This window comes from Onychomys torridus, chromosome 2 (assembly GCF_903995425.1).
Source record: "Onychomys torridus chromosome 2, mOncTor1.1, whole genome shotgun sequence".
Classification (NCBI taxonomy): Eukaryota; Metazoa; Chordata; class Mammalia; order Rodentia; family Cricetidae; genus Onychomys; species Onychomys torridus.
In genome coordinates this window covers 66,849,707-66,876,612 of record NC_050444.1, presented here as the reverse complement: position 1 = coordinate 66,876,612, position 26,906 = coordinate 66,849,707, and the positions used below count along the sequence as shown (strand labels likewise).

Genomic DNA, 26,906 nt, shown 5'->3' with positions numbered 1-26,906 from the left:
GCACGCGCGCGTCGGGGGCGTGGGCTCGCGGGCGGGGAGCAGCGCCAAGTTGGTGAAGGGAGACCCAGGAAAGGCCTAGGATCGGCGGGTATGTGTTCTCGCTCTCGCCGCCCGGCCGTAGCTGCCTCGGGAGACCTGGGCGGGGAGGGAGGGGAAACCATTCCCCAGCGGTAGGGAAGTTAGGCCCGCCTGGCCGAACCTGCTCATGGTCGTTTTACCGCCCACCTCTTCCAGCTGACGGATGAGGACGCCGCAGATAATCGATCGATCTGGTTTCAATTGTTCTTCTGTCCCTCTGCACGTGTACAGTATGTGGACGCCCTCTGCCCTGATGTCTTTGATGGGCACCCAACTGCCTTGTCCATGGTCTGGCCGAAACTCTTCCTTCGGTCTTACCGGTTTCAGTAAAAGGCCGTTTTTGCCGTTTGCCTAATCCACGAGTTTAGGGAGGAATCATTAGCTCCTTCACTTCCTGTGTAACAGTTTATCCACAAACACTGCCCCTGCACTTTGAGAGCAAGTCCATTAATCAAACTTATTACTACTATGTTTAAAACTCTGCGCGGACTTAAAAAATATGAATATTTTATGGTTGTGCCGGGGTGTGCAGAAGCTTATGGAGGCCAGAAGAGGGCATCAGATCCCCTGGAACTGGAGTTTCAGGCCCTTATGAGCTGCCATGTGGGTGCTGGGGTGGGACGACCAGAATCATAGGTCCTTTACAAGAGCAGTTAAGCGCTCTTAACCCCTGAGCCATCTTTCCGGCCCTACTTTTTTCTTTTTAAAGAATGTCTTTTATTTGTTCTTTTCATCTATCCATACACGTAAACAATCTATCTTGATCATATACCCACCAACTCTCCGGGAATTTCCATTGCAAACTCCAAACTATGGCTTCTTGGTTTCTGTGTGTGTGAACCACCATGTTCTCCTGATAAGTCCAGCTTGTTCACATTTTAGGAATCAAGACTTACTGTTTCCTTTACCTGATGGTCTCTGCTCTGAAATCTACCTGACTGACCATCAGATGCCTACAGAGTTATTTCTCTGACTCTTCAATTCTTGCTTTATTTCATTCAACAAGTACTATATTGGATTAATTAACATTTGTCGCCTTCTGTATACAAGACGGTGTTCAGGAGAGTGAAGCTGCGTGGTGGTGAACCAGAGGAAGGCTTTGGTCTTTTGGTGCTGAAGTCCTAAACGGCCCTTTCAGGATGATGACAGGCACTGTAGTCTGACATAATAGCGGAAGAAGACTGGTACAAGTTGGGATCAGAGAGGAAGGCACCGATTATCTGAGTAGGCTGAGACTTTGGAAAAGTCCTCGAGAAGGTAGTTAAGCATCAGTAATTCAGGCAAGAAATGCTGGAGCCTTGCACTGGGGTGATGGTGAATGAGGTTCCGCTGGATGGCTGACTTTAAAAGAAGGCAAAGGTTAGGGTCTGGTATGGTGGCACCTTGTTCTGGAAGTAGAGACAAGAGAATCTCAAATTCAAGGTTACTAGGGGTTCAAGGCCAGCCTGTACTACTCAGCAAGTCTCAAAGAAAAAATTAATTTGAAAAATAGGTGCTGGCAAAGAGGGCCTAGCAGTTACCTGCTTACACACCTGCCGCAGCAGCCTGATGATATGAGTTTGATCCCTGGAACCTGTATAAATGTGGAAGGAGGGAACTGACTCCTCAAAGTTGTCCTCTCTCTTGCACATTCCTGGCAGGTGCTAGGCTCAAGTAGACACAAAGTAGATAAAATACAACTAAAAAGAAAACAGTTTATTGGTTATAGTGTATCCATTTCGGTGAGATTTGACCACAGTAGCAATTTTGAAATTTTGACTCTGAGATTTGAGAACAAAAGAAACAAAGCCATAGTATCACTGGTATTGGTTGATTTGGGATGTACATAAGTGCTTTCCTTCTATTATTCACCCAGCATTTTTCACATGGCTTGCTTCCTAATTCATGTTTCTTTGAAAATGCTATTGCTACAGAAAGGCTTTTCCTACCCGTTTATGTATAAAGAGCCCTTTCACCTGCCTCCTTACTCTGCTTATTTTTCTTTAAAATATTAAATTTAAAACGACTTTTAAAAATCAACTTACTGGCTTATCTTTCCCACTAGATTGTAAACTTTAGAGGACAGACTTTTTCCTGTTGCATTACTGCTCTGTCCCCAATGTGTAGAGGGTGCTCGGCCAAGTATACTTGTCACATCAATACTGTCGAGTGAGCAAGTGAATGGGATGGCATGGGCTATGTGGCCACTGCTAATATGCATGATTGATTAGCTTCATGTTTGCTTCAACAAGTACCCAAAGAGTTGAGCATTGCATTTTCTATCTTCTGTCTCAGAAGATACCTGACTGAAAGGAATCTGCCCCACTGATCAATCCAGATGCCTTCTTCCACTTCACCAGATGAAGAAGATGGCCTGGAGACCTGCGTTTTAAAGTTTTCTGATCTGGATTTAAAAGAATCAAATCTTATTAACCCCAGCAACAATCTCAAAGCGGAGTTAGATGGCAATACAAAGAAGAAGTACTCATTTGCAAAGAAAAAGGTAAAATTGCTCTCAGTGTTTTCACGATCGTGTCTATACATACAGGAGTAGATTGTTGAGCTTGCCTTCTGCCTCACCGTGTGGTCCAGTCTGGCAGCATGTAGTTTTGGTGGAGTATTTGGGGATACTAGGTCCTGGACAGGAAGGATGGATTTCTTTGCTCACTCGGTTGTAGAAAGAATCCCAGGAACTGAGCACCAGAGTGTAAGGAGAACTGACAGGTAGTAAGGCAGCTGGCATCTGGTGAGGCTGTTACTGAACCCTGCTGATGGTGGGGAAAGAGTTTGGTCTCATCTCGCTAGCTCAGTGCTTTGAAGAAAGGACAGAGCATCGTAGGATGCTGCAAGGCTACTAAGAATACCATGACTGGGCTATAAAGAGGTGATATTGACGCCCTTCGTCAGTACCATGTATTTTGTTGTTGCTGAAACCATTGGCTGAAACTCCGTTTTCTTAAAAGCAGGGAACCAGAGGCGCACCAACAGGGAAATGGCTGGCTAATGAGCTGAGACCTGGCTTTCTGACCTTCAGCCTGGGGTTCTCTCAGGGAGCCTTCTTCTGGCTCTATGTCAGTGAAGAATAAATATTTCTGTAATTCCCAGCTGCCACCTTCCATCAGTCTCAGACAGGTTTCCTTGAAAATGAAATTCAGAGGTTACAGAGGTCCTTTACCAGTATTATTTTGCAGTAATTTCAAACTTACAGGAAAGTGAATTACAGAATTTTATAAATGATGCACACACTGGCCTTGTCCAGAGGCTCTGTTCATACTCATCACTTGTCTCAAATGCAGAAAGCTCACCTGGTTACATAGACTGAGCTGGTTCCAGGGCCCACTCCCTTGGCTTGGTTGCTGCATCTTAGCCCTTCTCTTTTGGCCATGTAGCCAAAGCTGACCCTGAACTTGTGCTTGCCTTCCTAGGGGCCTGAGTGCTCGGTCTTAAAACTAGAACACTACATTTTTCTCTCAAGTTCTAGTTGTTTTGTAGATGGGCCCTCAGTTTGGTTTTGACTCATATTCCTTCCGTGAGATTCAGAGATTCAGAGATTCCTTCCCTGGCTTTCTTAGGAAGACTATCCAGGAAGAAGTGCCCATTTACTTTGCCACATTCTCCTAGGTGCTCCTCAGTGCTGATGCTCCTGCTCCTGCCTGTGGTCATTTTAGTAATTGGCAGGAACTGTCTGCTAGGTTTCCTCACTGTAAAGTGTTTCCTCACTGTAAAGTATCCTTTTTCCCATTGAATTCATCAGTGGTTGGGAAGGGACTAGCAATGCCATCTCCTTTTCCTCTTGCCTGTCTTGAAGGATCAACTATATGGAACACTGAACGGTCCTAGCATGTCATTCCAGATGCCCCACCCTGCATACTCCAGGTCCGGTCTTCCACAAATTGAGGAAGGTCCATCAGTGGTGCACCTCACCTCTAACACAGCCCCACAACCCATGGAGAGGTGGATGGAGAGGACTGACTATTCTGTACAGTAGTTCTCTGACTTCCAAGTGTGTACCATGGCACGTGCCCCTCCCCCAATTCTAATATAAAGTTTAAAGCTTTTGAAAAAGGAAAACACACAACCCATATAAACTAGAAAATCAGAGAAAGTAGGAACAATTCAGCCTTAGTACTAAGAAAAATATGCAAATAAAAATAAAGTAGCATTTATCTTGCTTTTTGGGGGAATAATATTTAAAATATTGACAGTAAGAAATTGAGTGCCAATTAGATTTAGGCCGTTCATCTGCTTTGTAGTTGGGAGCATACACTGACTGACACAAGAGTATGGTTTCAAACCTGATGCTTTTTGATCCGCCCGTTTTCTTCTAGACACCTATCCTAAATGGATAAGTGATGAAAGGGCATCCGCCCCTGCCAGTTCTTGTGCTTACAACTGTAGATATTGGGGCCCCCAATGGGTTTCAGTTGGTAACTAAGAGTTTTGTGTTGAACTTTTAACAATGACCATAGATAATTTTTAGGAAGGCCCTGTGATACTCAGCTGTAGCCGCCATCCTGCAGTTTCGAGGGGGAAGGTGATGCAGAGAAGTCAAGTCCCAGCAGCACTGCAGTTAGTTCCTGGGCACAGCCAGGCCCGATGTATTCCTCCTTCTTTCCCAGTGCACCAAGGTGTCACTAGGGCCACACCGCCTCAGCCGTTCTGGCCAGGGCTTTCACAGGTGTCAGGGACAGTTCTCCATGAAAAGCTTCATACTAAATGGGAAAACTACTGAATTGCCATGGTAAATAGTACTCCATAAGTTTATTTTCCTTTTGAAAAGCAACACTGTCTGCTACTTGCAGTGTGCTACTTACTAATATTTACCTGACATTCAGACCCTTCAGAATAGTCTCTAAAATGAGTTAAAACATTTGAATATTTTTGAAGTTCTTGTTATTTTTGCTAAATAATCAGGAGTGTCCCAGAAAGAGGAATATATACTCCTTCTGATAGTATATTTTGCTGTTTTATTTTGCCTATTGCAGAGTCAAGGCATCTTATAGAAGACTTTATATATAGGTAATAATTAGTAATAACTGTAATAGGAACTTTAATAGATAGCCACAAACTATTACTAGAGTAACACAGTTATAAACAACTATCTAATATATTAAGTGATGTGTTACAGAGAAAAGTTAGAGAAGATTAAAGAGATTTCAGCTTGTTCTCAGACTTACGATTGTCAGAAAAAGTCCTTGTTCGTCATAGGTGAGATTTGAAGATGTGAAGAATGATAAACCATACAGATAGTGGAGGGAGAAGAATCCTGTGCAAAGGCTGTAGGTAGTACAGAAACCTGCATGCTATGTTTGAGCCAAAGCCAAGAGGCTGAAACGGGATGGGGTAGGAGCAGTGGAAGGAACCAGGTTATTGGGGACTTCTAGAGAATAGGAAGAGAGCCTCTGGGGAATTTAGAGCAGTGGAGTGATACCTGGTCTAGGTTTTTGTTCATATTTTTTGTTGGTTTGTCGTTGTTTTAAGATAGGGTTTCTCTGTGTAACCCTGACTGTCCTAGAACTTGCTCTGTGAACCAGGCTGGCCTGGAACTCAGAGATCCACATGTCACCATGCCTGGCTTGATCTAGATTTTAAAAGAAGCATTTCAACTGAATGGAAAATAAATGGTGATAAGTATGGAAAGAGGGAGGCTAAGAAGCTATTATAATAATCCTTGGATCAGTGGAATGGTAGCCAAGGGAGAAATGGTTAGATTTTGGGTGTATTTGGAAGTCATATTGATGGATTAGATGTAGGATGTGGAGGAAAAGACTTGGAAATGTTCTAATAATGTTTTCTATTTACTTTTGGAAGCAGTCTCACTTTGTAGCCTTTGCTGGCCTTGAATTTACAGAGATCAGTTTGCCTCTGATAGGATTAAAGGTGTACACTACCCTTTGCTTTTGTTATGTATGTGTTGATACCTTGCTCTGTGTTCCTCTCATTTGTCTTGTAGAAATTCCTAATGTATTAATTGTGGTGGCCAAGGCTCCAGGAACAAATGGCCTCACCTGTAGTGGATAGAGCACATTAGAAGTTTGCACTTGGGAGATGGGAGATGAGGCATCTTCAGTAACACACAGGTTGCAAGAACCCAGACTGGTGTTACCTCTGCTGGCCTCAGCACATTTCTGAGAGAGAGGGGGGAGAGAGAGAGAGACAGAGAGAGAACGAACAGAGGAGTTGTCATGTGTCACTCCCATTGGGAACAGTGGTACAGCCTTAATTGCAAAGGCTAGTTTCCCAGGAAGAAAGGAAAATGGATTTTGGTGGCTGAAATGTAAGAGATTGTTACTTTAGAACAATCTTGCCAGTTTCCTGAGGGGTACTCATCTGCTTTGGGCTGTAATTGCCTTAAGCACCTGCTTTAAAGAATGGACATCTTTTCAGTTAGATCAGATTTGGTGACTTAGGAAAGAAGACTGCTCCAGACACCAGGCTGAGCATAAGCCAAGCTGGGAGGGCAGAGGTGATTAAGGAACAGTGAATAGACTGCTTCGTTTGAACGAAGATTGTAAAAGAAATAGTAAACGATGAGGCTCGAAGCAGGATGGGGAAACATTCAGGAGTCATTGTGTTTCTGTTCTGTACTAGACAAGGACATAATTCTATTACATGCTTAACATTTATGTACTTCTTTGATTTACTTTTTCCAAGTAGAAGTTTGGACTGAATAACTTCCTCACATTTGTTTTCAAAGGTAAATAGCAGGGCCAATATTTACAACTAAGTGGAAACATGAAAATAGAAAATCTTATATCCAAAAAGTAAAGAAATGGCATTTAGTGGGAGTGCCACAGACTGATGTTAGATAAGGCCTCTGCAGTGAACTCTGAGTGTTGAGAAGGGTTGACAGAGCAGCTGTTCTCAACTTGGGAGTGGCACACCAGCTATCCTGCATTTAGATATGTAGAGTATGACTTATCACTAGCAAAATTACACTTATGAAGTAGCAATGAAATAATTTTAAGGTTGGGGTCACCACAACATGAAGAACTATTAAAGGATCACAGCATTAGGAATGTTGAGACTACTGTCTAAAGGAATCAGAGTAACATCACACCTCAGGGAACAGTGTGGAGAAGGACTCTCTGGAAGGTGGAAGCAGTAAGGTGTCCAGGTTTGCACATGTCCTTGACATGTGCAGAAGAGCATGGATGTTGAAGGCTTGGGTGTGGAAGGCTAGGGTATGAAGCCATACCTTACCACTCCAATGTCAGTGTATGGGTTGCTGAAAGCAATATAAGCCCATGCTCTTGCTCCTGGAATTCTTCGTAGACTGGCAGGATGACAAACTAGAACCACCACCCCCCCCAAAAAAAAAAAAGTAATATAAGAGATTGAGTGAAACTTGTTACCTGAAACCTAAGGCTGTTAAATAATGGTGTAGTTTGAAATGTGAATTGCAGGCCTTTGCCCTTTTGGTCAGAACCAAAGAAGTTCCAGCACCTTCTTTCGAAGTTAAAGGAAAATGGTGGAGATGCTGTCAGCAGCTATTTGCAGACCAGACCAGCATCCACAGACATGTGGCAACACAGCATGCAGAAGAAGTGTGCCAGCAGACTGCTTCTGTTCTGAAGCAGCTAACTGCAGCACTGAGTGCCTCGCAGAGTCGTACAGCCGCAGACAGAAAGAGCCCTCCGAAAGACTGTCTTCCTCCTAGTCAGGAAGTGTCTGCTTGGCTCCCCGATGTAAGCCACATTAGCCCTGATGAGCTAAGCAGGTACGTTTTTTTTATTCTGTGTTTGGTTTGCTTTTAAAATACTTCCAACCACAACAATAAACTACAGTTAACCCACAAAAATGGGCACACTGAGAAAGAGCAACCGTGGCAAATACAGGTGACATGGTGAAGCAACCAGAATGCTTAGTCATTGCTGGTGAGGGTAGAGATGGCCCCACCACTCTAGAAAAGAGTTTGGCAGGTTCTTTTAAAATTCAGACATCTTCCCAGTGATCCATTCCTGGGTATATAACAAACAGAAATAAAAACATATGCCCACAAAAGCCTAAACATGAATGTTTGTGGCAGTTTTATTCATAGTAACAAAATATTAGAAACAACCCATTATTTTGTCTGCTAAATAAAAATCAACTAGTATATTTTTAAATGATAGAGACTCAAGAAATGGTTCATTGGAGGCAATGCTTACCATGTGCATATGAGGACCTCAGTTTGAATTCCCAGGATCCATGTAAAGCATGGTAGTGCTTATGGGCAATCCTAATACTCCTACAGCAAAATGGAAGGCAGGGACAGAATCCCCAAAAGCTCACAGGCCAGCAAGCATTGGGTACACAGCAGTAAAGAACAACAGACCTGTCTTAAACAAGGTGGAAGGTGAGGACTGATACCCAAGATTGTCTTCCAACTACCACATACACATTGTGGCACCCATGTGCCTGCCTGCATTCACATGTGGACACATTCATATCATATACACACATCATACACACAGAGAGATTAAAATAATAAAAATAATTTAAAAGTGGAAACAACTGTAGATAGCAATAGTAGGAGCATGAAAGGATGGATGCAGTCTTGTTAGAACATGGTACATTGCCTCACACCTTTAATCCCAGCACTTGGGAGGCAGAGGCAGAGGCAGGCAGATCTCTGTGAGTTCAAGGCCAACCTGGCCTACGGATCGAGTTCCAGGATAGCCAGGGCTACACAGAAAAACAAAAACACAAAAAAAATAAAACCAAAAAGGAACATTGTGCAGTAAGAGCCATGGACAGTGGATAGCACAGGACTGTGCCTGAATGGTTTGTCAGATCTTTATGCTGAGAGACCAGAAGCCACACACAGAGTGCATAGAGGGCAAAGCCAATTTGCTTTCTAAGGGTTTGAATGGGAACATAATGTTTGAATTTATTGTAAGTTATACTTAGATTTAAAATGTCTAATAAATGGAGTAGGTAAGAATCAGACAGGCTTGTTTGATCCAGGTACTGATGAATTCAGAACTATGCATCCAGACAGACAAACCATTCATCAAGATTACTGGGAAGGGCTTGGAGAGATGGCTCAGTGGTTAAGAGAACTGGCTACTTTTCCATGGGGTGCAGGTTTGATTCCCAGCACACACTGCGTGGCCCACAACTGTCTGTAACTCAAAGGGATCTGATGCACTCTTCTGGCTTCTGTGGGCACTGCATGCACATTGTACACATACATGTAGGCAAAACACCAGACACATAAAAATAGTAAATGCATAAAATGTTTTTAAAAGATTATTGGAGAATACCATACTCAACATACTGGATTTTCAGAATCCAAACTTTTCCTTTGCTTTAAATTGTTTAAGTCTAGTTTCAAACTATATTACTCTCTTCTCCTAAGGTACTGATGTCTTAGTGATTTAGTGCTTCTGTGTGAGCATGCTGACATAGAAAGGTTTGTCTTGTATGGCCAATAATAACATGACTTGGACAGATGTGGTGGCGTACACCTTTAATCCCAGCACTTGGAAGGCAGAGGCAGGTGGATCTCTGTGAGTTTGAGGCCAGCCAACCTGGGTCTACAAAGCAAATTCCAAGATATCTAGGGCTGCTACGCAGAGAAATCCTGTCTTGAATCCCCTCGAAAAAATAAAAAATACCTTGTCTCATAGGTCAGTGGATTATATGGGAAAAAAAGGAAGTAAACCTTTTTCATGGTGAGCCAGTGAAACTAGATGCTGCCTCCTGATTGAGGATAAGCCACAGTGGGCTCATTTCCAGCTTGCCTATAAAGGGTTAATAATGTCCGTCTCTTGGGGGTGAGTGGTGAGTGAGGACAGTAGAGCAGATTTGCTTTTTGTAATGTAAGAGGTCCAGTGCAGATGCTGTCCTATGTGGAGAAAATTTGACAGAGGAGTGCTCCTCTGTTAGAAGTGCAAGAACACAGGCACAATGGCTCCATCTTTGTGTTCTCCCATTTCTGCCTGGGTTTATTGGGAACTGTGGCCTCCTTGTGACTCAGGTGCTCCTGCCCTCTGACTTCCCTTTTGTAGTGGCCAGGGTGACAAGGACGGGGAGGTACTCCTGTATTACTGCTACTGTGACTTGGAGGACCCCCACGGGATCTGTGCCTGGCAGACAGCTCTGTGCCAGCTCCTGCACCTCACAGGCAAGGTAAGCCCTGCTGCACACGTGCCCTGCACAGCCTCATCCTGTCCCCTTCCTCCTGGACTGCAGGAGCTCTGCTCTTTGTGGAAGTCTTCTCTCCAGGTTCTCAGAACAAGGGAAATCCTGCCTGGCATTCTAGTGACGTAGTAAACAGCTGCTGATGTGTTATTTTATAGACCAGGAGTCAGTCAACTATACATAACGGGCCAATAGTCAATATTTCAGGCTTTGTTAACAAACGAACAAACCTACTCCTTGCTCTTGCAGGCCGAACCATTCCTGGGAGGCACCTAAAGGAGTGGGATGGCCGTGTCCCGACACATCTGTCCGCTGACAGTTTGCTGAGGGCTGAGACAGGGGCATGCTCTGAACCCAGAGCCTCCGCATGGAGGTTTGATCTAAGTAGCGCCTTTGTTTGCCTAGAATCAGGTCTTTTACCACCTCAGGTACTGACGTTTGTACCTCCTTCCCTCTACGAGGCCCTCCCCTCCTTGGCATGTGCATGCCTCCTCAGAGCGCTGCTCTACTCCAGTGCTGTTTCCTCATAAGTATAGTGTGAAGTGTCCTCACTCCTCTCGGCCTTTGCTGTTGCTCAAAGACCTTATTAGGGTCTGAAAGTAGAACCTGTCTCCTCAGCATACAGGCCGCATGCTGTGTTCTCAGTGCTGGAGCAAGTGTGTAGCAGGCACTCTGTAAGGATCGGAGACTGGGAATAAAGGAAAGACTGCATGTTCATAGCATATCCACGAGTGTGTGTGTAAAGATGAGAGGAAGCATATTCCCAGATGGTAACATTCATCTCTGCATGAGAGGATATGTATTAATTTTATTTATTAATTAGTTTATTAAATTAATATTTAAATGTTTAGATTAACATTAATTAATTATTAATAATTTAATAAGCATTTTGTGAAATGCCGTTTGTGGTTTATTCTCCATTTATATATCTATTAAATAATTTTCAGTTTTTAAATCTAAAGGAAGTGCAGTAGAAACCTTCTGAGGGCCCCAGTTACTAATAAACTAATAGGTCAGTGACATTTTTCATGCTCATGTTGTTTGAGAAGTATTGGTCCACTCACCCCATTCAGTTCATCACCACACCTGCCCTATAGTGTTGCTCACATTGTAGATGGTCTTAATAAAAAACCCGGTACCAGAGATTGGGGTAAAAGCTGAAAGATCAGAGAAGCAGAACAAGAGAACAAGCCACAGCCACCACCTGTTACCTCACCAACTCCATGAATCCTCTAACAGATCCTCTGAATCCCCCCCCCCCCAAAGGTCTCAGCTGAACTGCCTTAGTCCCTGATTCCTCACGCCTTATATCCCTTTCTCTGCCCTGCTGTCACATCCTGGGATTAAAGGTGTGTGTGTGCTTCCCAGTACTAGGATTAAAGGTGTGTGCCATCACTGCCTGGCTCTGTTTCCAGTGTGGCCTTGAACTCACAGAGATCCAGTTGGATTTCTGCCTCCCAAGAGTGATAGGATTAAGGGTGCGTGCCACCACTGTCTGGCCTCTATGTCTAATCTAGTGGCTGGCTCTGTCCTCTGATCCTCAGGCCAGTTTATTAGGGTACACAATCTATCACCACACTGCAATGTCCCTCGACTCCACTTACTTCTTTTTTCTACTTGGACCACCCTAGACCAAGCTGCCACTCCGTCTTGTCCAGACTAGCCTCCAGTTCCTAGCTGTCACCCGCCATTTAGTCTGCTCTCCATGCAGCAGCCGGGATGATCTCGCTAGAGCAGCTCCAGCAGCGCTGGGTGGGCTAGACCACCCCTAACAGCCTCCGCTGCTGCAGGCCTGGGGCCCTTGGGCTTGCCACTCTGCACACTCCAGCTGTGCCCGTCAGTTTCTTGGGTTTCTTGGGACCTACCAAGATTTATTTTGTTTGCCTCTTTTCTAGACAATTCTCTTCAAGGAGCACTCCCACACCCACCCTGTGTCCCTAGTCTAATTTGCTGAGGCTTAGGTTATCAATTTTAATGAAACTTTCTCTGAAACCCTTTCTGCCCTCCCGCCTGAATGCATTTTCCTCAGTGTACCCTCCAGGGGCATCCATGACACTTTCCATAGCTTCTATTTCTGACTCTTTGCATCTTGACCTGTGAGCTGGTGCGGGGAGTAGGGGACTTTACTGTTCAACAACTGTATCTCTAATATCTAGCACATAGTTTTGAAAACTGGTAAGTATTTGTATTCTGAATATATATCACCATCTCTGTTCAGTGAACTTTCTCAACAAGAAAGATGAATGTTCATACAAAATGTACAGAATTATGAAATCAGTCTTATTTTGGTTTAAAGCTAGGTGTGGTGGTACATTTTTGTAATCTCATCACTCAAGAGGCTGAGGCAGGAGGATTGCTGCAATTTCAAGAGCAAGCTAGGCTACATACAGAGAAAAAAAATGTCTCTTGGTCCAGGAGGCCTTTTCTTTTGGGCCCAGCCTGTGGCACCCTAGCAGCGAGCAATCCCGCCCACCAGGCGGCAGCAGTTTCCTGGATCTCAGATCCAAAATTTCTGGACGTCTAAGACTTGGCCAGTTTAATGAGATACTTTAGTGCTGTGCTTTGACAATATTGGTTCTTAGGTAAGGAAAGGAGAACCTCAGTGGTCCTTGCTGTACATCATATGACCTCAAGAAATTTGAGAATGAACTGTGGAAATGGCTTAACAGTTAAGAATACTTACTGCTCTTGCCGAGGACCTGGGTTCAATTCTCAGCACCCACAGAGCAGCTCACAGCAGTCGATATAACTGGAGTTTCAGGGGAGCCAGTGCCCTTTTCTGACTTTCACAGGCTCCTGAACACATTTGTGCAAATACATACATGCAGGCATACACACGTACACATGGATTAACTGATAAAACGTGAGGGGATACATTCAGACTGGAAAGGACAAATGATAAGATTTGAATCCTATGACAGTTGAGTCACGGATCTACTACTCTCCAGTTCTTTGATTTCTCTGCAGCCGCGGCTGCCATTTTCTTGTCTGTGGACTGGAGATTCGAATGTGGAGCTCTGTCTCAGCAGGTGCTCCACAGTGCTAACGGTTGCTTGTCTCAGTTTCTTACTGACAGGGCCTTTCACCAAAGAGCATCTCTGCTAGATACTGCACGTCTCCTGAGGGAGTTTAGAAGTGACTGTCCTAGGCAGTGGATGTGCATGGCATGCATTTGGTTCCTGAGATGAAAATGAAAGAGGAAAGAACTTGCCCCCCTACCCAGAAACAGTCACATAAAAATGTGCATTCATCCTTGCCTCCTTCGGACTGTTTTCAGATGGATTTCCTGACTTGCTGCTCAAGGCTGTCTTGCTTTGTTGTCTCCTGTTAGTCGGGGATAGGTACGGTGGCCTGTAGAACAGAGGTGGCTTGTGCACTCTGCTTCCCTGGCTCCCATGTAGACCATGCCCCCCTGGATTGCAGTCCTCTTTGGTTTTTGATGGTTTTTCAAGACAAGGTTTCTCTGTGTAGCCTTGGCTGTCCTGGAACTCGCTCTGTAGACCAGGCTGGCTTCAAACTCAGAGATCCTCCTGCCTCTGCCTCCTGAGCACTGGGAAAAGGTGTGCTCTAGCACGCCCAGCTGCAGCTCTCTTTCTCAGGGAGTCTGTGGGAATCAGGATACTTCTCTGGGTAGTTCGCAGTCAGCTGGCATTGGCTTGGCACATGACCTAAGAGTTGGATCAAGTAAGACAACAACTCATTTGTCTCTCTGGACCCTGAAAATGAGCAGCCATTTATAACTTTCAAATCTGGCTGCATGTATGTGTGACTAGTGCTGACAGTTCTGGGCCTTGATTGAAGCCCTTGTCTCCATGATGTCCCAGCTGGCATTTTCTAGCACCTTGCTCTGAGGTGGCGCCTTATAAAGTTGCTCCATCTTAAACTCACCCACAGAATCTTACTCTCTTAGGACAACCAGCTGTGCAGGCCTCCAGCTTGCCCTAGACAAGCTTTCATGTGCCATTCCCAATGAAGTGTTTCAAAGGCAGTTTCAGATTAAAGAAGCCAGAAAATCCTAGATGTGGGTACACATGCATTTACTCAGTGGGTACTGAGCCCACCATGTGGCAGGCATTGATACAGACACAGGGTACATGAGTGAACAAAACATAACTAGAATTACAGCCTATAGGTTTGGGATGGTGGCTTTCCTTCAGCCTCCACGCAGAGGTGACATGTGCATCCCACTACCAGATAAGTTCCCTCTTTAGAACTGGGGTAAAGTCTCTGAAGTGAGCTTTTTTTTTTTTAATTCACTTTGGCATTGTCGTATCTGTGAAAGTAGCATGGAGACATCAAAGTTGAAGCTTCTTGGGCCACCTGCGAGGAAGTGGTGGAGCTCATCTTCTTCCCTAGCCTCTGGAAGCTCTGTCTACAGCCTGGCTTTAGACTCATCTCAGAATCCCCTTTGTGACTGGACAGTTGGAGCTCTGAAACAAGTAGTCTTTCCAGAGGTCTCGGTCCCGTGTTCTTGTTTGGCATTGAATTCCTTAGCTGACCAGTGGGTCCCGCTGCTTCAGAGGGACACGTGCTGTCTTGTAAGAGCCTCTGCTCTTCCTGGTATGCTCATTGACATGAAAGGGACCTTTAGTCTGTCCTGGGAAGACAACCAAGCTAAGACAGCACTCTCCTTACCATCCTGTGTCTCAGATCCGGATCGCTACTGAAGGAATCAATGGAACTGTTGGAGGAAGTAAAGGGGCCACCAGACTCTATGTGGAAGCCATGCTTTCTTGCCCATTGTTTAAGGATTGCCTGTGTGAGGAAGATTTTAAGGTAAGAGAAGTAGGAAATGAACTAAAGCTCCAGCAGTCTGCTGGTGTGGGTCACTGAAGAGTGCACACAGAGCCAGACAACCCTTCCCTTTGAGTTCCAAGGTGGTGCAGTAAAACAGGCCTGCTTGTCATTGTTTGCACTAAGTGACCATGGCACCTCGCTGAATCAGTCGGTACCCTTCCTGTAAGGATGCTGCAGTTAAACAAGCTGGGATCTGAAACCTGGGTGTTTTGACTGGAGGGACTCTTTGGCAGATCTCTGTGGTGGACTATGGTTTCAGTAAACTAAGTTGAAGCTGACCCCACATGAGACAAAAGCTGTGGCTCTTTGAGCAGAGGTGCTGTGTCTCAGTCCTTCAGGCTTCAGCACAGTGAGTGGTGAGCTGGCAGGACACCTTGATATTTCCCAAGCTGTCATTGCTCCCCAACCAAAGCTGGCGTGCAATTACGTCAGTGACTCAGTAGTGCTGACTTACATGTACAGAGCCCTACAAACATAATGTTCCTGCATGTGGAAGTGGCACAGTGAACATTTATTAACATGTTGAATTTTCTGGAACATTCTGGATCATAGCTTTATCTCCATTGACAGTTCCTTTTTACCCCTAATTTGAGGTTTAAAATTTCAGCTATCACACTATAAAACAGACCATAATTTTTATATTTGGCACTTGTCTTTAGTTGGCAGTGAGACAATAAACTCTGTCTCGTTTCTCCTTGGCTAGAGCAGCAAAGGAGGTGCTCACTGCTTCCCGGAATTGCGAGTCGGTGTGTTTGAAGAGATCGTGCCTATGGGGATCAGCCCCAGCCATATCTCCTACAAGAACCCTGGTATGCTCATGTTGTAAAGAATTGTGCTTTTTGTCATAGAGATCAAACATAATAGACACATAAGAAAGTCAGACATTGATCAGTAGAAACCAGTAGATCTTCTCTCTAAAATAGCCATCGGGCAGCTAACTGTCTATCCAGGATTTGAACTGGCTTCTGTGGTGCTTATGGTAACTAAAGGCTCACCTTTAGACCCGTAGCACATTTTTCTCAGTGATGGTTTGGCAAGAAGTTGTTTCATCTTTCCAGAGAGAGCAGTTTGAAAGCGGTGTGGTTATTACTTGCAAATAGTTCATCAGCAGAAAGAGCATGTGGGCTTTTGTCACGGTAAGCAAATAGCTTTCAAAACCAAAGCTGTGCTCTAGAACATTCAATCCCTGTTTCCCTGTGCTTACTATAGATGACTGAAAGACATTTGTTTGGTGGGGATTTTTGGTTTTGTTTTACTTTTTACCATGAAAGTTTCCAAACGTTAACTAGAGTAGGGGAAATAATAGAATGAATTTCCATATGCTTACCATGCAGCCTCAGCAGCTCTCATTCATGGCAAACTCTCCTCTGACCCCACTCCTTTCTCTCACCCCAGATCCCTTTAAAGAGACTCTCTGGGTCATGTTATTTCACTCATAAATATTTCAGGAGATAGCTCTAAAAGAAAGGTTAACAGTTAAGTTTTACTATTAACCATGTCTAAAACATTTTAGCAGTAATTACTTAATAAATACCTGGTCAGTGAATTCCCAGTTGTGTCATGAATTCTGAAGTTTCTATTAGGATTAAATACGAGGAGCTAAGACTGGGTAAAGCGCTGGTCACTCAAGTGTGTCACAGTGTGTCCACCTGTAACCCCAGAGCCCCTGCTGTGAGATGGGGAGCAGAAACGGGACTCTCAGAGAGTCACCAGCAGCTGACACACAGCAGTCCCTTGCAGACAAGATGGAAGGTAAACACTCATGCCTGAGCTTGTCCTCTGACCTCCACACAAATAAAACAGATTTAAGTAACCTCTCTTCAGCAAGGAAAAAATGTCTTTAAGCTTGTACATTCAGCTGTGCAGATTGGCTTTCAAGGATCTTAGCCCTTTGGCTTGTGGAGATTCTCAGAGTCTGGATAGTGTTAACTGTGCCCTGTGGGGTAGTCCTCAGCTGACTGTATCTCCTGGAGACACACTTGTATTTGTTTGTGTGAGTGTGTGTGTATGGGCTTGTGAGCTGCAGCGAGCATGTGAAAGTCAGAGGATAACTCGTGAGGCCTGGTTCTCTCCTTCCATCATGGGGTTCTGGGGGTAAAACTCAGATCATGAGGTGTGAAGGCAGTTCCTTTACCTACTGAGCCATCTTGCTTGCCCTGCAGATTAGTTCTGAAGGCACCCAATCATTTGTCTATAAAGTTCCCCAGTCCTGGAATAGTACTAATTACATCCCAGTAGGGTGGTCCTCTGTTCAGCTATCTCCCCTAGATTGCTATTGAGATTGAGAGTGACGGTTGAGTAGAAATATGAGAGCCACATAACATTGTTTTTCAGTTTCTAGTGTAAATAGGAATAGGTGGAATGAGCTTGCATAACATGGTTAACACGTCCAAAACATAGCAGTATGTATTGAATATAAAACTGTTAATAAGATTTACTTTTTCATGCTAAGTTCTTGAAACGCAGTATGTCGCACTTCCTGTCACCTTCCTCTGCTCAGGGAGTTGTCCATAGGGGACCAGCAGCATCTGTGCTAGGCAGCTCTGGGCCAGAACCTTGATCAGTTCAGGTCCAGTCCCTTTCTTTGCCTCCAGCTGGGTGACTGCTTCCAAGATAGTAGTGCCTTCCCTCACAGAACAAAGGGCCACCTGCCTCGAAGATAATAACTTTTCATAGGTAAACATCAAAAAGAAGGCCAAGAGTACGTGGGGGAGGGGGTAAGATCCAGGCACCTTGGAAATAGGCTCATGCATGAAGAGATAGGACCCAGGTAGGGGTGTGTCTGCTTGGTGTCTCCATCTTAGCAGGAGGTAGTATGACGACAGTATCTCTCCTTGGTGTGGCAGGACACTGTTTAGGAGCTGAGGGGAGGCTGGCCTGGGCTGCCTTCAGCTGAAGGAGGTGATTTAAAGAGATCTCTTGTCTATTTGGGCCCTCTCTGCCAGAAGAGCAGCAGCAGGGGACATATTTGGCTCCCTCAAGTTCCCTGCTGCAGGGAGAAGGCAAAGAGAATCCCCATGCTCCTCCTCCCAGTTTTGAAGCTCACTTTTGACATCACTGTTTTGGGACCCATGTAATAATGTGACATGGCCTGAATAGCACAGGCTCTGAGAGCTGGGAACCTAGACTGTGCTCAGGCACCCTTTGCTCTCTAGGTTTGGAGAACTGGTGATGGTTATTGGGGTTCCTGCCTAATACAGTGAGGCTCCTATGGTGCCATAGAGCTCTGAGTGGTGGATAACTGAGTCACAGAGGCCCCTACCCTGAAGTGTAATTATCCCACAATGCAATGTTCACTCTAAGTTCTTCACAGTGAGTCAGATGTCTGGGGATATTTCTCCTCTGAGAGTCTAAGGTGAAGGCTCCGCAGACTAGAATCTGTTCTCTCAGCCCTCTTGTGCTTTAAGACTCCTCCATTTCTTCTCTCCTGTCGTAGAGCTTTTCTGTCTCTCTCGCCCTCTTTTCCATGTGTGTTGTCAACCCCCCCCTTTTCTCTTATGCATGCACACATTTAGATATAGTCTTCTTACCCTTGTATCAAACACACACATGCTCTAACTTTCCCATAACACAGTGCTCTCAGCTACCTTGGCCTAAGCCAAGGTCTTAGCCTTGAATTTGGGGTCAACTTGGTTACTTGACAATTTGAAGGCTGTAGTGAATCCTGAGCATGTTGAAGCTCCTTTGTGGACATTGGACAGCAGGACACTCTTATTGGTGAAATTATTAAGGCCACTCCATGTAGTTAAAAGGGAGGTTTATTTTGTGGGGTAACTTACAAATGAAGGGATAGGTCACAGGGTCTGGGAAAGGTATGGCGCAGTCCGGAGGTGTTCTCTGGAGAACTCTGCTCAGTCTACCTCCAGCATCCAGGGTCCAGGAACTAAGAGAGACCTCTCCTCTTGATCCTAGGTCTTCCGCTTCCTCCCTCAGCCCCGCCTTGTGGGCGTGACCATTACCGAAGCCTCAGTGGGGGTTGGAACTTCCAGGTCAAAGCTACCCCCTACACCAACTCTCATTTCCTTACTCACTAGTGACCACACAGCACACAGTGTGCTGCACTCCACATAAATCCCCAAGCATCTGGTTTAAGAATAACCCCTTATTTCTCAACTGTCGGAGCTCTGTAGTCTCAGGTTAGAGCAGGAGATGGAGATGCCTGAGACGCTGAGATGTTTTGTCCTGATCATCAGATACTGTCATTCTTTGAATTGTAATTAGTGAAAAGAGGTTTAGGTGGGAAGAAGCAAAGTCTGCACTTAGTCAGGTTAGGACAGTTGTGATTTGATTTTCCTGTTGTTTTAATGTAATTGTCTTGGTTTTAGGAATCCATTTATCCCCTGGTGAATTTCATAAAGAAATAGAAAAGCTTTTATCGAAGGCAAATCAGGACCGAGGCGACACTGTCCTCCTGGACTGCAGAAACTTCTATGAAAGCAAGATAGTAAGTAAGAGCCAGAGCTGCGAGCCATGAAAGGCTGTGTGCCAGCGCAGCATAGTGTAAGCCCCGTGTAGAACCTTTAGCCACACCAGCCTCCTTCCTGTACTGGCAGCACCAGGGAAAACCCACGTCCTGAACTCCCGGTCTGTTGAGAAACTCTAAGGAAATACCAGTTCAAGACATATTGGTACATAAAATGATTTTGTTTCCCGTGAACCTCCTCTTGGCATGTGCCAGTGACCTTGTGAAAGCTGCCACTGTAACCCTGACCCTCCCCCTGGGGGATTTGTAAGAAGGGAACCCACAACCCTAGCCCTGTGTCTAGTTCCAGATCTTGAAGTTAAAGGGGGAGAGTGTGGGACGCAGACCTTGGTGGCAAATGCTCGTTACCCAGGTGGGGTGGTTACACGGAAAGAACCAGTTCCAGCAGGTACATTTTCTAATCATTTCCTTCTGTCCCTATGTTGTAGGGACGATTCCAGGGCTGCTTAGCACCAGACATCAGGAAATTCAGTTACTTCCCTAGCTACGTTGACAAAAACCTTGACATTTTCAGGCAGAAGAGGGTGCTGATGTACTGCACTGGAGGGCATCCGCTGCGAGCGGGGTTCTGCATACCTCAGAGCCAAGGTGAGCCACTGCAGGCCCAGCACACAGGGGTGAGGAGGACAGCTCCACCCTCACCAGCCTCCCCCCTCCCCCCCCACACACACACCCTGGCCGGCTGAAGGGTCCTCTTTACCCAGCACAGCTCCAGCATGGGGTTTGTAAGTGTAGCCCTGAGCTGCTGAAGTCTGCAGCACTTAGCAGACTCGTCAAGTACAAAGGAGCAAGCTTAGCTGAGTGCTCCCCTTCCTAATCCCTGTGCCTGATCCCGAGAAGAGCAAGTTCGGGAACATTACATGTCCCAACAGATGCCTTCCTATATTTGGGGCTAGCAAAAATAGTTAGGCTTCCAGGGTCTTAGAGGGTGAAGGGCCTGACTGCTGTCATCACCCATCCCCCAGGAGGCGAGGTCTAGCCAGGTGGTTCTTTGACCCTTTGGTCAGCATTTTCCACACCCTCAGGAGGCCATTGGGAGCCCTGGCTGCTGGGCACAGGTGGTGGATGCTCTGCTTGGGCATTCACCACCATGGAGCTGCTTCTAAAGTCTGTTTCTTTCAACATCTGAATGTGTTTTCTCTATCCAGGGAGTGTGTAAGGAAGTGTTTCAGCTCAAGGGTGGCATCCACAAGTACCTGGAAGAGTTCCCTGATGGTTTTTACAAAGGGAAGCTGTTTGTCTTTGATGAGCGGTTCGCCCTGGCCTACAACAGTTCTGTGGTATCAGGTAGGGCAGCCCAGGTCCAGGTCCAGAGCCCACATTCTATCAGGTCAGAATCATTCACCATTCTGGACGCACTACCCAGGAAAGGCATTCCAGGACTGTCACCTGAACCTAACATGGGGAAGTGAAGGTCACTGGGCCACTGTTTTGTTTCCCAGCAGCTGGAGATGCAGGAATGAAACAGGCATTGATGGTCCTGGCCATGCCATATACTGGGTAGGCAAGTGCTTTAAAATGCAGACAGTGGACAAGGTGTGGCAGACGTACTGGGCCTCTGCCTCCAGTGGAATTCCCAGCACTGCCACATCCACTGCTGGTGCTGTAGTAACTCAGCAGGCATCGCACTTGTCAGTTTCACAGTGGACGTAGGTAGGCCTCCCACTGACTCCCACTGACTCCCGTATCTCATGTTACAAGTAACATAGCTCTTGCTGTGTCACACATTTGCAAGATTTTTTGCTACTGTATTTCTATACAATTGGTTTCCATTGTCATGCTGTGCATTTGATTTTATTCATTTAAAATTATTCTTTGTAGACAGGGTCCATAGTCATGGCCAGGCTACCAGATAATCCACAGAAGCAGCAGAGTGGAATCAGGTGGTCAGTGAACACAACTGCACATTGGAGGGCTTGTCTGCTGTCCTACCAGGGACGCACAGCAGCTGCTTGCACACCCTTGACCAAGGACTGCTGCTCTTCTCTGCGGGGAAAGTCCTTCTCATCAGCTGAGCTGCAGCTTGAGGAGGACACAACGGAGCCAGGAGGGAGGAAAGGGACACCTGCTTACACAGCCAGATAGCCAAATCAACCCTGGCAATTGACGGGATGACAGATGGCGCAGCCAGAGCGCCCCCGTGTCCCTGAGTGCACATGAGCGAGGGGAGAAGGCAAGAGCAGGAGCAGGGCCGTGAGGGTAGCTGGTGCAGCAGGTCATTAGTTTGCCTGCAGTGCTGGGCCAGACAGTTAGGAAAAGGAGGAGCAGTCCCCCAGAAAGTCAGTTGCCGTGGATACTGCAGTTCAGTGGTATCTGAATGAAAAGTCATAGTGTATCTACGTATGTGCTCGTGTACATTCCACAAGGCATGTGTGGAGGTCAGAGGAAAACCACAGGAGTCGGCTCCCCACCATGATGATCCTGGGGGTCGAACTCAGGTCATCTGTCATTCTTGGTAATGCTTTTATCAAAGCACTGAGGAGCCATCTTGCCTGCCTACCTTACTGATCTTTTTACTCATTATGATGGCCTGATATTTGTCTTATTTAAAACCTCAGATTACAAGTAGAAAATAAATTAGGAGCCAGGTGGTGGTGGCGCACACCTTTAATCCCAGCACTTGGGAGGCAAAAGCAGGCAGATCTCAGTAAGTTCGAGGCCAGCCTGGGTAACAAAGTGAGTTCCAGGACAGCTAGGGCTGTTATACAGTGAAACCCTGTCTCGAAGAACCGAAAAAGAGAGAAAGAAAGAAAACAAATTGGGGATTTTATAGAGGAAATACCTGCAGGACCGAGTGTCTGCATGTGACTGTGCACGTGACAAAGGTCAAAGGTAGCGTAGCCAAGCAAGGGGACTGTGCTGTTTTCAAAGGCCTCAAGTGGGCCAGGAAGTACAGGCTGAAGAGGAAGATAAGGAGCAGCTCAGGAGTTGGGTGGTCAATGTCGAGGCAACGAACGGCCTTTGGTGGTGGCCTGGGGTGGACAGTTGTGCATTTACAAGTTGGATATCAGGTGGGGTCATCTGTACTCAGGTATATAGTCCCCCTGGAAAGGGGGCTTATCTCAGGGAGAGACCATGTAGCGATGGGTAATAAGCTGGTTTTAGAAGTGCTCACGAGAAAGAGATGAGCCTGTTTTCTGGATGGAAAAAAGAATAATGGATGGGTGAAGGTGAGTCAAAACATAGTTTCCAGAAGCCTCGCCACACTGACCCCCAACAGAGGCCTTTCCCTTTCTTAGAAGATAGGAGTACTTTTTTTTTTTTTTTTTTTTGGTCTATTTGTTCCTAATTCGGAGACAGGGTCTTACTGTGCATGTAGCCCAGGCCGGCCTTGAATTTGTAATCTTCCTGTCTCAGCCTTCCAAGTGTTGGGGTTATAGTTGATGCCACCCCGCCTGACTTGGAAACATTCCCTTGGACCACAAGAGTATACTAGATTCTAGTGAACTCAGGGTTGTATTTATTGTATTTAGGAATTGGATAAGTTCGTTCTCTCTGTGTGTGTGTGTATGTGTGTGTGTGTGAGGCGGAGGAGAAGGGGGGGAGAGGGAGAGAGAATAATAAGACTCTTTCTTCCCTAGAATGTTCATACTGTGGAGCCCCGTGGGACCAATATAAACTCTGTTCTACTCCCCAATGCCGCCAGCTAGTTTTGACCTGTTCTGCTTGTCAAGGACAAGGACTCACAGCCTGTTGTGTCACGTGTCAAGACAAAGGGGGCAGGCAGGCTTCAGGCCCCACCCAGGACAGTTTTAAAGAAGAATGTGAGTGTACAGCCCGGAGGCCACGCATCCCACAGGAGCAGTGTGCATGAGTCCCTGTGAACCTGGAGCCAGGGCCTGATGCTGGTGAGGCTGAGTGGCATCTTCAGCATTCCATAAGCTTCACAATATAGGCTTAAGTGGCCATGTGAATTGTCAAGGGGACTTCCATGTTGGTCACTGCCACCATAGCAGATGGCCACAGGCAGAGGGGACAGGGAGTCCAGTGTTGGCTACCTAATCTACCCGTTTTGATTCAGGAGATACTAGAGCCTGGAAAGAAGGTGACTATTGTGGGATCCCAAGGATGTTGAGGGGGGAGCCTTGAGCTTGGTGCCTGTGCCATGTCTTCTCTGCCGTGTGGCTAGGTAGTAGGCATTGCTCTTGCCAGAAACCTTTTCACCCCGGGTATGGACTCTTCAACCAGGTCAGCTGCCTCCTTCCCCTGCCTCGGTAATCTGTGGTATTGACCACTTTCTGCTTTGAAGACTTTACTGAGTCAGGCCATTCCTTTCCATGTGATCCTGGCACTACTGAGTAGTTGGCTGGAGACCATGTAGCCTTCAGAGTCTAAAGTATTTACACTCTGTCCTTTCACAGAAGATGCCAGCCCCCAGGCCAGCTCATCTGAGAGAGGTGGTCTCAAAGTGGCCTACGTTTTCATTGACTTGGTTTCTTTGAAAGATGTCCACCTAACAGCCCTGCATTACCCAGCATCCCCTCTCTTTGCTTCTAAGTGTTCCCTTTAGGGATCCAGATGAGCAGCAGGCTTTAGGACACCTGGGACACAAGACACTTTCTTAGTGAGGTCATTCAGCATAGTAGCTCTCTAGCCTTCTGACTTTTGGCGCATGTCCCTATCCCATGAGTCTTAAGCACACACAGCCACACATAGACCAATGGCTTTAATATTAGGTTGCAGTTTCCAGTGATGCAGAATGCAGCTGCAGTTGTGTTTCAAGGAGAAGCCGAGTGGGGCTGGCTGTCCCTGCAGCTTGGTGCCACCCCTGGGCCCACATGTGGCTTCACTAGACACTGTGCTAGTGGTGAGGCCCTGGTGCCACCCCTGGGCCCATGTGCTGTCCACAGCATTGCAGTTCAGTGTGCAGGACTTTCCCTTGGCAGAAGCCCCCTGGGCTGTGCCCGATAGCTCTTGAGCCTTGTCATTATAATACCGGCTGAATTCCTAAGGAAATCATCCCCCAAAGCAACAACAAAACACTAGTTTAACTGGCACTGTGGTCTATTAAAAGGCACAAGAACAATGTTTTAACATTTTTACTGACTCCCGTGGTGTTAAAGAAGGGACCCAGTAGGAACGCCTAACTTAGGTTTCAGAGTAATCACTTGTGTCGTTTGGCCAGAATTTCCTAATTCTGTGCCGTTTGGACATTGTGCACTGCTGTCCTTCAAAGGCTTCATTTGTAGGCAAGAGCTCTGTGTGATTTGATTTGTCTCATAAGTGACCAGGCAGGCACTTGGTGTCTGTAAGCAGGGCCATGCTAAATACCACAGCCACAGTGGACTGGAAATTCACCCAGGGGTATTGGCCTCACATAAGCCATTTGCCCACTGAGGTATCAGAAGAGGTTTTCATCCATCGTGAAGTTGGCATTCAATAAAGAAAAAATGATTTCTGTCTGCAGTGAGTACATCCCAGGTGTTCACACAGAGCACTCAGGAATATGTCTCTTGCCTGGGTGGTAGATTTTAAAACTTGAAATTTCACAGTTGCCTTTTTCTCCCCCTTCTCTTACCAGGCAGAAGGAATCTTGTGTCTTTCTGGCTCTTAGAAGATTCTGTAGCTTGTCTTTCATTCTTGGGGGGGAGGGAGTTTGATTCTGGAATCAATTTGGCAGCTTTAATCTTGAGCTAAAGTTTCAAGTGGGTTGAAAAATCATGATTATCTGTTCTTTCTACTGAGTTGCTATGATCAAACCTGTAATAAAGTGTTTTACAGCACTTCCAAACGAGTTGGGAAGAGTGCTCTGTGTTGACGGCGTTCCATGTTGTAAATGTACCTAAATACCAAAGCATGGCCACCAGGGGACTCCTGGGCTGGTACTGTCATGCTATCTGCAGCAAGATCTGCCAGTTTGAAGGCTTCTTCATTTTAAATAATAACCAGACTGAATTTCTGTGACTAAAGAGAACTTCACATTGACCATATTTTATAAAAGGTCGACTACAGTCACTAGTTAACCTAAACCTTTGTGCACAAAGGATTGAACCACAAGAGTTCCACGCCAGCATTTGCCTCCTGCTCTCCACTGGGGAACACAGATTATCCATAGAACACGTCCAGTTCACAGGCGTGGGCTTCCCTTTGCACACTAGACACCACTACGGCACTTGGGAATAATGGGTCCCGTCAGGTCTGCGAGCCTCCTCTTCCTCACTGCAAAGGAATGGGGAAGAGATGTGAACAGCTGTCCCTGCCAATCCCAACACACTGGCTCCAAAGGTCAGAGTCTGCTTGTTAAGGACAGTTACAGGAGGCTGTGTAGTTTGTCCCTGGTTACTAAAGGGAGTCTGTGGTAGGGTGGTCATCTAAATGGCTGACTACACAGTCCGTCATTGTCGTCCCCCCGCACCTCCCACCCCCCCCCCCCCCACCCCACCCCCCCCCCCCCCCCCGTCTCTTGTACACACACACACATACACACCGTTTGCCTTTGCCTACAGGGACTCCACAGTTGAAGACTGGATCTGAGCAAAGTTAACTTTAGCCAGTCTTAAGACTGGGGTCTTAGCCCGCTGAAATGTTTCTCCCTTTGTTCCTCCTGGGAGTGCCTGGCCTGCCTCCTGCCTATGTCAATAACTGAAAAGTGCCCCAAATTTTCCTGCCCCCTCATGTTTTAACAATGACATTCCCCCAGGAGCAAGACAATTCATGCTCAAATGCTGTTCACATGACAGTTAAACCTATGGAGAGGAAAGTATGAACCAGGAGGTTACAAACAGAAGAGACAAGCTTAGAGAATGGCCAGGGCTGTCAGGGTAATGGGAGGGAACATGGTATTGGTGGATGAAGACTAAGAAGCAAGCTAGATTCACTACAAGAAAACACAAGGTCAGGGAAGGCTGTAGAGTGGGGGATTGCAATCAAGAGGTCTGCTGAGGTGGCAGAGGCAGGCGACCATTGCTACCTGTTCATCACCCTAAGATGGCTTCCAGTTCCCAAGCTGAGGTGGACTTGCAGCCACCAGATCAGAGCCCATGAGCTCCAACACCCTGTCAGCTTGCATATGACTCAGATGAAGCAGGTGATTGTGAAGGTATGGCCAAGAGCTAGAAGCAGGTCTCGGGCTCACAGGTGCCCAGTGTGAGTCTCAACCTCTTCCCTAACCTCAGGTCAGAAGAAGGAAAGCAAACGAGGATGGGTAGGCAATCTGGAAGGAAGACACTGTCTAGTCCAATTCCTGGAGGTGACTAAAAGTGTCACACAGTTTGGGAATCTGCACAGGAACAAAAACCAAAACCTAAAGAACAGAAGAGGCTTGTCCAGATATGCAGTTTCTACAAATGAGCCTATCACCCCCATGTTAGCTGTGCAAGCATGCCTGTGAGCTATCCTTGTACCTCTCTATACCTAGTCTGGAGTCACCCACTGACGTGGGGAACTAGGATTTGAACAGAAGCCCCTCTAAAGGTCTGGACCTGCATGCTGCCAATTTCCA

The 26,906-nt window shown here is 46.2% G+C and overlaps 2 protein-coding genes across 4 annotated transcripts in view; one reads left to right on the top strand and one right to left on the bottom strand.

The window, feature by feature from the left end:
- The first annotated feature begins 22 nt into the window (after positions 1-22).
- Tstd2 (thiosulfate sulfurtransferase like domain containing 2) lies at positions 23-25,206 on the top strand. Its single transcript, XM_036177411.1, is given in 11 exon segments — positions 23-88; positions 2,353-2,560; positions 7,464-7,777; positions 10,053-10,173; positions 14,836-14,961; positions 15,686-15,791; positions 19,308-19,426; positions 19,894-20,010; positions 20,012-20,053; positions 20,614-20,752; positions 23,047-25,206. Coding segments are annotated over 10 exon segments (1,482 nt in total). The 5' UTR covers positions 23-88; positions 2,353-2,395; the 3' UTR covers positions 23,280-25,206.
- Tmod1 (tropomodulin 1) overlaps positions 24,117-26,906 on the bottom strand; it is an 83,492-nt gene continuing 80,702 nt past the window's right edge. For all 3 annotated transcript variants that reach the window (XM_036177412.1, XM_036177413.1, XM_036177414.1), the window contains one exon: positions 24,117-25,624. In XM_036177412.1, coding sequence (XP_036033305.1) covers positions 25,560-25,624 — 65 coding nt within the window. In that variant the 3' untranslated portion in view covers positions 24,117-25,559. The remainder of the gene's footprint in view (positions 25,625-26,906) is intronic.